Source organism: Pteronotus mesoamericanus, unplaced genomic scaffold (genome assembly GCF_021234165.1).
Source record: "Pteronotus mesoamericanus isolate MK-2021 breed Mesoamerican mustached bat unplaced genomic scaffold, CSHL_Meso_final contig_256, whole genome shotgun sequence".
NCBI classification, from domain to species: Eukaryota; Metazoa; Chordata; class Mammalia; order Chiroptera; family Mormoopidae; genus Pteronotus; species Pteronotus mesoamericanus.
Window position 1 is genome coordinate 4,687,815 of NW_026555108.1, and position 12,997 is coordinate 4,700,811.

Genomic DNA, 12,997 nt, shown 5'->3' on the forward strand with positions numbered 1-12,997 from the left:
TGCCTCTAATATTAAGCTGAAGAACTATCCATTTTAAGACTATTCTAAACAGTTTTTGTGTTAGAATTAGTTTTTTTCCCTTTGTTATAAACAAAGTCTGTTAATCAGATGCCCACTGTGGGTTATTAACATCTCAAAAGGGTGTTTGAAAACCATATCCCAATTGCTCCCAGCAATTAACCTTGGTAAGAAAGTAAATGGGAATACTTCTTAACTACCTTTCCAAGCCTTCAGTGAAGCTGGCAGCCATCAGTTAAATAAACCATTAGGTTTATGAGTTTTGAGAAGTGTCGGCTTGGGCGCACTTTTGTAATTTGCTCCTCATTTGCCCAACAATCATTTATTCAGAGGCTACTCCGTGCCTAGTGGACGTTAGATAACTCTACAAATAAAAGCCAGAGACCCGATGAGCATCTGGAACTCTCAGGGAATCATCTGAATGGGAAAAAATGAATAAAATACAATTTAATACACTTGAAAGCTTAGTAGTACGTAGAAAGCAGAAAGTGGATTCCTTAAAGCAATATCCTTGTTCTCTTTCTGAGGTCTATTTTAAGTGGGCCCTCTGGCCCAGCATTATCAACCTTGGATTAGGAGCTTTGAGGAAATGGTGGTTTGGTGGTTGTTTTTTTAAAGGATTTTTTAAGAAACGTAGTTACTAAGCAACTGCCATGACCTGCTGCTAAGTTGGAGTTCAGCAGGCAAGTCAATTCCAAAGAAGGGAATATATAAACAAGTTGCGAGAGGGGGAAAACCTGCTTAAGGATAGATTGGGTGCATTTTTTTTCCCTCTGAGTTCAATGCATATTTCTGCCTTTTACTTATGTTCCCCAAGAAAGAGCTGCCTGGTCAGAAATCTCTTTGCCTCACTGGGCTCTTTTAGCCCGTGAGTGCGAAGGAGGGCCAGAAAGGAGCCCACTAGAGAAGGCCGGGGTAGAGGGCCAAGTCCTGGGGTGGGGCTAGCGCCCAGGCCAGCTCTAGGGGTAGGCAGCCCTGCTACTGCGCTCTTGGGACAGTCCAGGGCTTCTATGACAGATGGGTCACCACCCTCTACCTTTAGATGGGAATGCCTCATTGATACTGATGTGTTGCCCTGTAACCCTCAGAACAGGGACATTGTCCAGCTGCTGTCTCTTTTTCCCCCTCAACATTTAATGGGTGTGTCAGTGACTTAACTACTTTCTGCAGGATTTCAGGGCCGGGAGTAGGTAATGAGGGCACATCCCCATAACACCAGTGCATGATGAATGAAAGCACATGAATTTAACCAGTTGGCTGCATTGGTATGGGAGTGAACCAAAAGAAACTTTGTTGAGAAGAGGTTATTTCCGTGAGTTAGAGTCCCGTTCCCTCCCCTTTATGCTTTTTAGCATTTCTCTTTATACCCAGCTGAAGGTCAGGTTGCTTTGCTGAGGGAAGGGGAGTGTCAGGTGTTGGAACAGGTGTTTTGTTTTCTGCCGGGAGAGTCACACAGGCGACTTGGGGATGCTTCTTGCCAGCCCTCCGTGGAGCATGAAAATGCTTTTGTGGAATTCTTTTTCCCTGGAAATATGTTTTTAAAAGCAGCTCCCCAACCTTCTATCCCTAGAATAAATTTTGGCTTCCTTTAAAATCAGCTGGTCATAATAAAGTAGGCCTGTTTTCTACCATTCCCACAGCCTTTGCCTTAGATATGTCCATTTGATGCGGCAATTATAGACGTGAAAAATGTCGTGTAATTGTGTGTGTGTGTTAAATGGGAATATTAAATGTTAAACGCACTAGGAGAATGTCACAGCAAAGCAGCCCTATAAAAAGCCTTTTATAATAAAGTTATAATGGCTAGAGTTAATTTTCGTACATCTGGATTTCTTGTATTTAGCGTAAAGCTATAGTCACTTTACAGAGTGATAAGGTGGGTCAGGCTCTTGTGCTGATATCAGTGGGCTTCAAAGCTGGGCATGGAATCATGGTCCTACTGGTCAGGTGATTCGGGAGGAGGGAGGTATTAGCAGATTTCTAGGTTTGACAGAATTTATGTTTTCGTGTTTAATTGTTACTGAAGCCAAAGACCGTGTTTGGTAAAACAAACTAACTCAGGAGAGCTTTGTGACGTTCCTATCTGATTGCGAGGTTGGCTTGTTTTTGCCTTGATCCACGGTTCCAACCAATGATCCCCGCTCAAAGAAGTCATCTAGAAACAAGTCGTCTTTCTTGCCTAACAGTAACACGATGGCCTCAGGTCCTTTCCAGCCTCCCCCCACCCCGCGTCTCAGGGCCATCTGTTCTCTGCAATCCACTTTTTGGGAAATTCTCCTTTCCCATCTGCTCTCCTTGGGCCTTAGTGCCTTCTCTAAAGATTTATGAAGGCTGCACTGGAACCTCTTTCCAGTTGTTACTTTTTTTTTTTTTCAGGATCAGTGAGATTTTAAGGCAGATAAAAGCCTTTTCCATTTGGTTTGTCCAAATGTGACTCCTTTTTCAGGTGTGTTCTTTCCTTTTATTAGTCCGGGGTGGGGTGGTGGAGGAGAGAAGTCTGCCTCTCTCTGCTTGGAGGAAGGACTCTGCCTATCCAAGCAAAGATCACCTGGGGCCGCTTTGAAGCCAAGTGTCCTCTGGCCCTTGGGCCAGTGGCATCCAGGCTCCTCGCAGCTCCTTGTCTTCATTCTTTCCCCGCCCTTTCCCTTGTCTTTCTGACAGAGTACAGTCGCTTTGAGTCGAAGATACATGACTTGCGAGAACAAATGATGAACAGCAGCATGAGCTCTGGGTCTGGGTCCCTCCGGACAAGCGAGAAGAGGTCCTTATATGTCAGGTGAGTCCTGCTTCGGAGCCACAGGCCTTGCGCTGCACAAGGGGAGCCCTGCGCCAACCCAGCCCTTGTTTATGTAATGGGGTAGAGAGTGTGCACTCCCAGCACCTACAACAGTACTGCGCACTGTGTACTCAGGTTGTGTACTTTCTGGTCAGTAGTACCTCCTCCCCGTCGGGAGCTGGCTTCTTCCTTTTTGCCCATGAATGACTCAGTACAGGAACATTACATTTCGGTTTGCTCTAATTGGAAGAGGCTATTGAGTGATTGTTGCTAGTCAGCATTGTAATAGCACTACAATGTTCAAAGTACATTGCTTGCAATGTGTGATTTGAGGGGACAACTTGGTACCCCTCTTTCACGTATGAGTAATACACACCAGGCTTTGTATCTGAGCATATCAACTGCCACTGTGTTCTGGCACAGGGTCTCTTTTAAGAGACCAAAGAATTGACAGGTTGTTGCACTTCTTTTAAAAAAATTGTGTTTGCTCCCTCCCTACTTCAGTGGTCTTCTGTGTCCGAATCATGGGACATAGGACAGGATGGTGGACGTTCCCCAGGAAGTGTGGGTGGAGGGAATGGATATGTAGTTCTGTGTGTGTTGCTGCTGAAAATTCTTCCAAGATATCCAAGGTTGAGCTTCTGACCCTTGAGGCACATTATCATACTTTGTCAGGTCAAAGTACAAACCTCCTGGGGAGTTGGACTGCTAAATGCACAGTATGGCCTCCTGGTAGAATTATAGTTTCCTTCTTCCTGCCTGGGCTTCTTGGAAAAACACCAGTAGTTGGTACAAGTACGCTCTAGCTCTCCAAGGTTAGAACCCTTAGAGAAAGAGGCGGTGGGGTTACACCCTTGAGCCTGCCCTCCCTCCCTCTGTATATAATGCTGACTTGTGGGGTTGTATCAAACTCCTGGGTTGTCCCTGGCCAGGTGACTCACTTGGTTGGAGCATTGTCCCGTACACCAAAAAGGTTGCAGGTTCGATTCCTGGTCAGGACACATGCCTTGGTTGCAGTTTGATCCCCTGTTGGGGTGCATATGGGAGGCAACCACTCAATGTTTCTCTCACATGGATGTTTCCCTCCCTCCCTCCCTCCCTTCCTTCTTCCCTCCCTATCCTTGAGAGAGGATTTAAAAAAAAACAAAACTCTTAGGCTGAACTTTTTCTAGTGGCTGGGGGGTTAGGAGGGGAGGTTGCAGATGCTAGTTGCCTGGCAACCTGACAACTGCTCTGTCCTTGGGGTTTGAGCTGAAGATAACCAACTGACAGAAAGGCTAATTGCAGCTCTTCTCGGGGTGCTTGATTTTTCTTTCTTTAGTTGGTCGCCCCTGACCCTACTGCTGGGAGTGGGGCCGACGGAGCTAACCCCTTCATGGTTCTTCTCTAAAATAACCCCTCAGCTCAACTCCTTATGTTTTCTTTACGTGTGCTGTGCTCACTTCTTGCTGTGAAGGGAGGAAGGCTGGACTAGTCATGGTGATCTTTTCAGTCTCCTGCTTTCAGTCCCTAAGCCTTAGACACCGGGGCACTCATGGGAAGAATCAGCAATGCGCTGTGGCCCCCTGCTAAAAGGGTAATACTTAAGTGGCTTGGTCAGGATTGTTCCCTTCCATGCTTCCAAGCCCCCGCAGATGTGGCGCTCCAGTGTGCGTGGGAAGCTACTCTTTAGGCAAGACAGTTTCTTTGGAGAGCTTTATTTTTAGACTTCCCCTCTCCTCTCTGCCTATCCTGGGCTAGAGCTCTCCCTGCCTGGGCAGGGGCAATGGGGCGTTAGCTCCCAACCTAGAACACTTGGAACCCCCCCTTCTGTGGCCCCAGCCAGGAAAACGTTTCCTCCAACTCAGGAGGGTGGGGACCGCACTCTGCTTCTAGCGAAGCAGTTTATCCAGTTTGCATAATCTGCCCTCACCCTTATCTCAAGCACATCTGTATCCTCTGCACAAAGTAAATATGGTTTAGTATAGTGAACATTTGTGACTTAATTTAAAAACTAACGTTTCCTGGCTGAAGCAGTGATCCGAGGTCCTTCGCTTAAGCAAGCTCCTCTACCAGGGCCTGGCGGGCTCTATTTCCTCCTCTTGTGCCAGTTTTGGGCCTTTCGCTCTACACTAGGTTCCCTTTCTTCCATGTGTAAACATCTTCAACTTTCTTCCATTCTTAAAACGAAAAGAAAAAAATTCCCTTGATACCAATAGCCCCTTCAGCTGTCGGCTCGCCTCTTCTGCTCCCCACATTTGCCCAATCCTGTGGTAAGAAACACTAGTTCCTTGAGAGGTTAATAGTATTCAGCGAAAAATCAGTGGTTTAGGAAGTTGGGCAATGGCAGAATTAAAGAGGAAAACAGGGCTCTTCCCTGTGATTGATATCCAGGACGGACTTACTAGGCAGTGTTTCCCCAAAAGATAGGAAGGAGCGTAGGAGCCTTATTTGGAGAATCCCGCCTTAACACGCAGGTTGGGAAATGTCGGAGTCATCTGTACTTGCCGCTGCTATTTCTTCCAACCAGCTCTCTCTTAGCGTCTGCCCTTCAGCTTGGCGGGGTGGCTTCAAGCAGCTCCGGAGGAGCAAAGGCCCAGGGCTGCCAGGGAACAGCAGTGACCTCTTAGTTGTCCCATTCAAGGTCTGCTTCACTGACTCTCTCCTGTTAGTCTGACTTCTTCACCACATTGGTTTCCAGGGAGTACCTGCTTTTTTCTTTAATGATTTTATTTATTTATTTTTAGAGAGGGGAAGGGAGGGAGAAAGAGAGGGAGAGAAACATCAGTGTGTGCCTCTCAAGCGTCCCCTCCTGGGGACCTGGCCCCCAGCCCAGGCATGTGCCCTGACTGGGGATTGAACCGGCAACCCTTTCGTTTGTAGGCCAGCACTCAGCCCACAGAGCCACACCAGCCAGAGCCTGCTTTTTTCTTTAAAGGCTCTCTTCCTCCCTTGCTGACCATTCCTCAGTACATGAGCTCTGCCCCCTAAATGGCAATGTCAGTTATTTTCACCACTTCGAGTTCTATCGTTGCATAAACGACTCCCCTGATCTCTTTACTGGACTCCAGACCCACAGAACAACTACTTGGTGGCCATGGGTGTGAAGCTGTCCTCCCAGTACAGTGTGTTCAAAATGGAGCCCCCACACCTACTCCTCCTCACTTCCCTTATCTAAGTTAATTGCATCACCCGATCTTGTGGACAAGGGATTAGATTTGTTCTGTCACCGAAGGCAGATCTGAGCTCAACAAGAAGAAGAAATTGCCCATGATTAAAGCTGTTTGAAAGTGGAATGGCCTGCTTCCGGAGATAGTACATTTTATCTTTTGTCACAGGAGGTGTGACAGAAGAGGCTAGGCAACCATCTGCCTAGGTGTCGCAGATGGGGGTGAAGGTAAAGCAGCAGTCTGGACGTGATCTGGCCGGACGCTTTCAGTAGTTCCCCAGTGTCTCCCGGATGAAGGCAACAAATGTTTAGGGAAAATCGACCAGGCATCTGGACCGTTGTTATTCTCTTACAGTTGCTTTTTAAAATTCTCCTAATAAGGTTCCCAAGTAGGCATTATTACTCTCATTTTGCAGATGAGAAAACTGAGGCTCCAGTTAGAAAGCCAAGAAGTTCCCAAACTGGAACTTGACCCTGATTGTTCAGACTCTAGAGGAGGGTTGTCGCAGCATTTCCCAAACTTGCGGATAGGCGTTAGCGGTGTCGCCGGGGTGAGCACACACTCACAGGCCCCTCTTTGGCAGCTTCGGATTCACCAGCATACGGGAATGTATGTTTTTAACCAGCAATCAGGCCCCTCAGGAATGACTATTTGTGGGTCACAATAGACACGTATTTGTTTCACTTGATCTACCGGTAATCACATGTGCTTTGGCTTCTCCTGCGTGAAAAGTTAAAAACCAGGGCTAAGAACAAGGACCTGGCTGTGGGGACGGTTCAGGGAGGCAGCAGCCGCGCTCTCTGCCCTCTGGCAGCTTGCCGTCCACACAGAAGATGCTGAGCCGCAGCTGGTTAAAGCGAAGGAACCCTTTCCAGGTGGGGTCTCACCTCATTCTTTTTGCTGCTGCTGCTTCCCCTTCTGACATGTTTCTCCTGCCTCCCCTTCCTCTGAGTCTCTGTCTCCCTCTGCTGTGCGTGGGGTTGCAAAGCTGCTTTGAAGCAAATAACACCCTCTTGCAGCTTCTCTGAGGCCATCGCAGGTGAAGCCCTAGGGAGCTGCACTGTAACAACCACAGGGGAGACAGGATTTGGGGAGCGGGGAGCAGGAGGAAGAAGGAGAGAGAACAGTGTTTGCAAAAGGAAACTGAGTGTTAAAGTCACCAGTGACTTGATGGAAAGGCCTTCCTTACCGTCTTCCGCACTGGGATCATCTCTTAAATTGCGTAGGCCGGGGGAGCAGAGCCCCTCTTTCTGCCAGTGTAGGGCCTTTGCTGTGCAGGTCAGTTGGCCTTCCACATTGGAAAAGTGCACAGAAATATAGCTCTCCTGAGCCTCTTGCTCAGCGTCACGGTGGCTAGATGTTGAACTCAGGCCATTTAGAAGTGTAGGTAGTACAAGGACACAGGGTAGGTTAAGCTTCCGGGGACTTCCACATTCTATATTCGTGTTTTATTGGTCTGTCAAATGTGTAAATGAAAGACCTTGTCCTCCAAAAGTTGCCAAGAGGCTCGTTAGTGCATTTGTAGAAATCGTTTTTGAAAGTCTGTTCTGGCCAGTCTGCATTCTTTGCAGCCACAGGACAGCATCAGGCATTTGGGGAATCCTGGCGTCCCCACTGGCCATCTGCCATCCCAGTCTTCTTCCCACTCTAGGAAGGAAATCGTGTTGGGGCATCTGTAGTCTTGAGTCAAGAAACAATGTCAGAAATATTGGCTTGAGCATCAAAGGCAGCTGGAGAATGCTGCTTCTTGTCAACAAGCAGACAGGACTTGTGCAACTGCCCTGTGCTTAGCCCAGGGTGGTGCTGGGGGGGCCCGACTTGATGTTACTCATTAATGAGTCTCCATAGTGGATTAAGATGCCAGTGCAGTAACATTGGCCGGCTTCACTATCTGATAGGATTTGGGGGCGATGGTGATACGCATCTGAAAAAGCCACAACAATTTGTATAGCGATCAGGGCTACCAGAGAGTGGGGCAAGGTCTCCAGTATCTGCGACTCTGGAACTGCCTGTTAGATCATTACCCCAAACTGCGGTCCTGGACTTGTGTTCATGATCCCCTCAGCTAATGGAACAGGTGTGTGAGCCTCGAGTGGTCACACGCCGTGAAGTGTTTGGTCCTTGAATGCCCCTCTCACCGCAGAATTGCCCTCTGAGGCCCAAGACTTTGAGTAGATTACGGGGAACGGTGCCCTTCCATGCTGCCCGTCTTCCCGCACTCGGGGTGTGCCAGGGAGGTGGGGCATGCTGCCAGCTGCACTTGGACCTCTTGTGATGATCCGTCACCTTGTGTCTACCTGAGCAGTCAAGTTGGAGCTTTTTGGTTGTTCTTCAGAAGCTGCTGAAAACTTGAACTCTCACACTGACGTCAGGTGTTGATGAGCGATTGCCACTTCATAGCTCTCTGCAGGCGTTATGTGGAGCAGGCAAGAGAGGGGCTGCTCCATTTTCAAATAACATGTGCCCTTCACCTGGTACTTTCTGTCTCAGGTAGCACAGGCTGTTTTAACAAAATATTGGATTGGCTGAAAAGTCCATTATGTTTTTTCTGTAAAATAAAGGACACATTTTTCATTTTCACCAATAGCTTTATTGATTTGGACATTTTGAGTTCGTCGGCTCTCTCTCGCTATTGGCTTCTAGTGGGTAGAGGCCAGGGCTGCTGCTAAACATCTTCCAGTGCATAAGGCAGCCCCGCAGCAAAGAATTATTTAGCCAACATGTCAATAGTACAAGAAACTTTGCAAACCACTTTTGACACCTTCGATCAGTCGCAGCATCTTCTCCGTACACTGTACAAATGTTTTTTTTTTTGCATTTCGTTTTTTTTTTTACCTTTCTTGATATAATAAGGCACAATACACTGAACATGTTGCGTATCTTCTTCCACCTTCAATATTAAAACGGGTGCACAAAAATTCACCAGTTTTTTTTTTTAAATGCACGCTTATATGACAGCTGTCACAACTCAATCTAACAAAATTGTTTCAAATGAAGTTAAAGACAACAAACTAGGGCCATCGCATGGAAAAAACAATGGACTTTTTGGCCAACCCAGTACCATAGACTGAGTGGCTTAAACAACAAGGCATTTATTTCTCATAGTTTTGGAGGCTGGGAAATCCAAAATCTAGGTGCTGGCGTATTCAGTGTTAGGCGAGGGCTCCCATTTCTGGCTTGTAGATGGCCACTTTCCTGCTGTGTCTTCATATAGACTTTACTGGATGTGTGTGAGGAGAGGGGGGGTGGTGAGGGAGGGAAGAAGGGAGAGAAAGGGAGGGTGGGAGGGAGAGAGGAAGAGGGAGGAGGGTGGGGGAGAGAGAGAGAGAAGCTCTTCTGTGTCTTCCTTTTCTCATAAGGAAATTAATTTCATGATGAGGGTCCCTCCCTCAGGACCTCATCTAAACCTAATCGACTCCCAGAGGCCCCATCTGCTAATACCATCCCATTATGGATTGGGGCTTCATCATGTGAATTTGGAGGGGAGCACAAATGTTCAGCCCATAGCACTGACCAGAGGAAGCAAGTACTGTCCTCCACCTGGCCTCATCTGCCATTTGTGAACATTCAACATGGCCTCCGTCCTCAAAGCGCTTCCTCCTTGGCAGTGAAATAGAAAAGATTTTAAAACTGCAAGAGTTAAACAGCAATAAATAGAAAATATAAAGAAAGGTCACTGCTAAATACATAGTACGAATTTGGAAGGAGGACATTTGGAAAGGGCAGGGTCACAGAGAAAGGTGGGACTTTGATTTGGACCTCAGAGGAGCTGCCGAGGGCCTGAGGGGACAAGCGGAGCCTCCCAGGCCAGCCAGGTGGCTAGAGTCACAGGCAGAGAGGTGGGCACTGTACTGGTTGAGTGCAGCAGAAGCGGCCCTTCGAGGCTAAAGTGCTCTTGTTTACTTTGCTGTGAGAAACCTGCCTGACCAGTTTCTTCAGTAGTTGCCATTTGCTCAGCGCTCCTGCTCACTAAGACACCGGGCTGTGCCAGGTATTTTGTGATTTCTCTGTGTCTTGCGTACCCGCCCCTCAAAATTTAGGACCGGAACTGCAGAGCCCGGTAATCTGTTTTCCTTCAGCCGGCTATAGTCCTGCTTTCCCATCGGGCAGCAAGGTCCCAGGTAAGAAGAAGAGCAGGCCAAGTGCCCCAGAGCACGTGCATCATCCCCGTGAGCGCACACACAGCTCGTAGGGGATACTGTGTGAAGGTCACCACTCGAAGCACCATGTCTTGCAAAACCTTTGGCAATACTCTCTCCTTAGGAAGACAGGCAGCAGGATTTATAGCTGCCCTGCTGAAGCTTAGCTCGGGACCTCCAGCCTGCAGACCCTGGTAAGAGAAGCTAGTGTTTTGGTGGCCTAGCCACCCTGTTTGAGAAGTGGCAGGGAAACCGAGGATGTGGCTTGCCCTGGCTTCACAGAGGTGCACGGCCATATCCGGAGAGGAAGATACTCAGGGTTGGATAATCGTCTTTCATTTGGACCGCTCTCTGTGATCTTGGGCTGCGCATGGTAATGTTTCTGTAAGCTTTGTTCTCTCCGGACACAGGGTTCCTTCTGGCCTGAGCAGTCCTTAACTTGCAGGTCTCCGTGATGCTCTTTTTATCTAGAGCCAGGCAGCCTAAGGGGCTCCTGAGGCTTCTGGTCTCCCAGCACACACACACTAGCTTGTCAGTGAGCTCACACGCGTGGGGCCGAGGTGACAGAAGGACTCACTATGGCCTTTCTTTAGATGTCTGGAGACAGGTAGGTGCTGCTTTCTTCTTCGTTCCTGCTTACTCTTTTTTTGTAAGTTGAGTCACAAGTTGAAAAGCTTGCTTGCTGTGTCATGTGGGCCTCACATGTGTAGGATTTCAGTTCCAGGGCAGTGATTGATTTAAAAGGAGCAGCAAGTGTGGTATCTGCCTCGACTTTGCCTACTGCCAGCCCTCAGGATGAAAAGGAGGGGTGGGCAGGAGGATACGTCCAGGTTGTGGAGAAAGGCGCTCCCTCAGCTTCTCACCAGGCCTAACCTGAGCATTCGTAACCAGGTGCCAGTTCCCTTTACTTCCTTAGGTTTCCAGGCTCTTCCTAAGAGAGACTGTCACTGCTAGATGGCCACAGTTTAGCATGCTTCTTAAAGATCTTACATAGGGAGTCAATATTTTTTCAAAATTTATTCAAGCCTAGTGTACATACTTTTCTGGATTATATGAAATATATGCCATTCAAAAGGTCGCTTTAGCCCTGGCTGCTGTGGCTCAGTGGGTTGAGTGCTGGAAGACAAACAGAAAGGTCAGCAGTTCAATTCCTGGTCGGGGCACGTGCCTGGGTTGCAGGCCAGGTCCCCACTTAGGGGCATGTGAGAGGCAACCAATTGGTCTTTCCTCTCCCTCTTTCTCCCTCCCTTGCCCTCTCTCTCTAAAAAATAAATTAAATCTTTAAAAGAAAAAAAGGTGGTTTGATTTTACTACTTAGGCTTGTGCTTATTTACTGGGTTACTTTTGTTTAGCCTGGTGATGATCAATAAAAGATGAGGCAATGAAGTTAGTCACACAGGGCCCACTAAATGAATGCCAGACTTCCGAGGGGACTGCAGGCCGGCCATCGGCAGGTCGTCCATAGGCGGCCCTGCTCGCCGCTCTCCCCAGTGCCCTGCGGCGCAGCCAGGTGCAGGCGCAGTTTGCCCAGCGGCTTGCCCCTGTTCATGCTGTTTCCCTCCAGCTGGAAGGGGCTCTCCCCCTCTCCATGCTTTTGAACTCTGAACTTTCACTGAGCCCCAGTTCAAAAGTTGGCACATCTTATGGCGTCCCCAAGCTACATGCTATCTATGCTCCTAAATGCTTTTAGACCTTGGTTTGCCCTGCCTTCGTGCCTCGCGCTACAACACACTCAGTTAGAGAGCCTGCTCCACAAGGCCAGGAGGCTTTGCTCTGGCATCCATTGAGCACAGTGCCCCACACGTAGTGAACTCAGTATTTAAATAATGGAAGAAAGGTATTTTCTATACGTAGCCACATGGAGCGTTAGCTTTTTTTCTTTTTTCCTTTTCTTTTTAGTGTGATTATAACTGAGACCTCATGTCATTTTTCTGAGATTTAAGAGCCCAGGTCTGAAAGTCACCTAACTGTCCAGTTCTATAGGAGGCCTTGTGTGTGTGTCTGCGCCTGGTTTTCATCATCTGTGAGGAAGTTTTCTAGCTCATCAGACATTTCAGCAGGAAAAGAAACCAAGTGGATTTAGAGAGAATCCACATCATGGTTTAGAAAACAAATCAAAATCATGACAGTGGAAGGGCTGCTGAGGGAACGGGGAACACTTACCCTGAGAAGCCCCAGGAAAGACTCAGAGACGTTAAGTGCTCGAGCTGGAAAGAAACTTAGAGAAGATCGAAGGATTTCCTTTAATAGGTAAGAAGTGGGACGAGATGACCTCGGAGGCTCCAGTGTTCTGCAAAGCTCTATTCCCATTTGCAGTTGATTGACAGAAAAGGAAACTCGTGTTAATTCATCTTTCATGCTCTCAACTGAGAATGATCTTATAGTTCGGGCTTTTAAATAAAAATATTATGCTGCTCTGCTTTTACAGAGTCACAGTGTAAAAAGCATTGTCAGTTCTGTTGCTCAGTATTTCTCATTCACAAATTCTTCAGATAAAATCCAGGCACTCTTGGGTACCACTTTTTATTGGCAAGTTGCCTTTCTTGCCTTGTTTAACAGGGAAGTTAGAGCCAGATGTGTTCCTCATCTGAAGTAAATAATGCAAACCAGGGGCTTGGTATATCGATTTCCCCACTTTTTTTAAAGTGCCTAGAAGAGTGCCTGGTTATATTAGATGCTCTTAAATATTTGTTTAATTAATGAAGATCCTGAAGAGTAGAATATTGTATCACTCAAGAGTCTGGTGATTGCTGGGGGAGGGTTGGGGGAGAGGTGGAGGAGGGTATAGGGGATAAATGGTGATGGACGGAGACTTGTCTTTGGGTGGTGAACACACACAACTCAGTGTACAGATGATGTGTTGTAGAATTGTACACCTGAAGTCTGAATACTTTTGTGGATGAGTGTCACCCTAA

General features: G+C 47.6%; 1 protein-coding gene across 7 annotated transcripts in view; it reads left to right on the forward strand.

Moving 5' to 3' along the window:
- The window catches only part of DLG3 (discs large MAGUK scaffold protein 3), a 53,296-nt gene that overhangs the window by 24,458 nt on the left and 15,841 nt on the right, over positions 1–12,997 (forward strand). For all 7 annotated transcript variants that reach the window (XM_054574268.1, XM_054574269.1, XM_054574267.1 and 4 more), the window contains one exon: positions 2,680–2,794. In XM_054574268.1, coding sequence (XP_054430243.1) covers positions 2,680–2,794 — 115 coding nt within the window. The remainder of the gene's footprint in view (positions 1–2,679; positions 2,795–12,997) is intronic.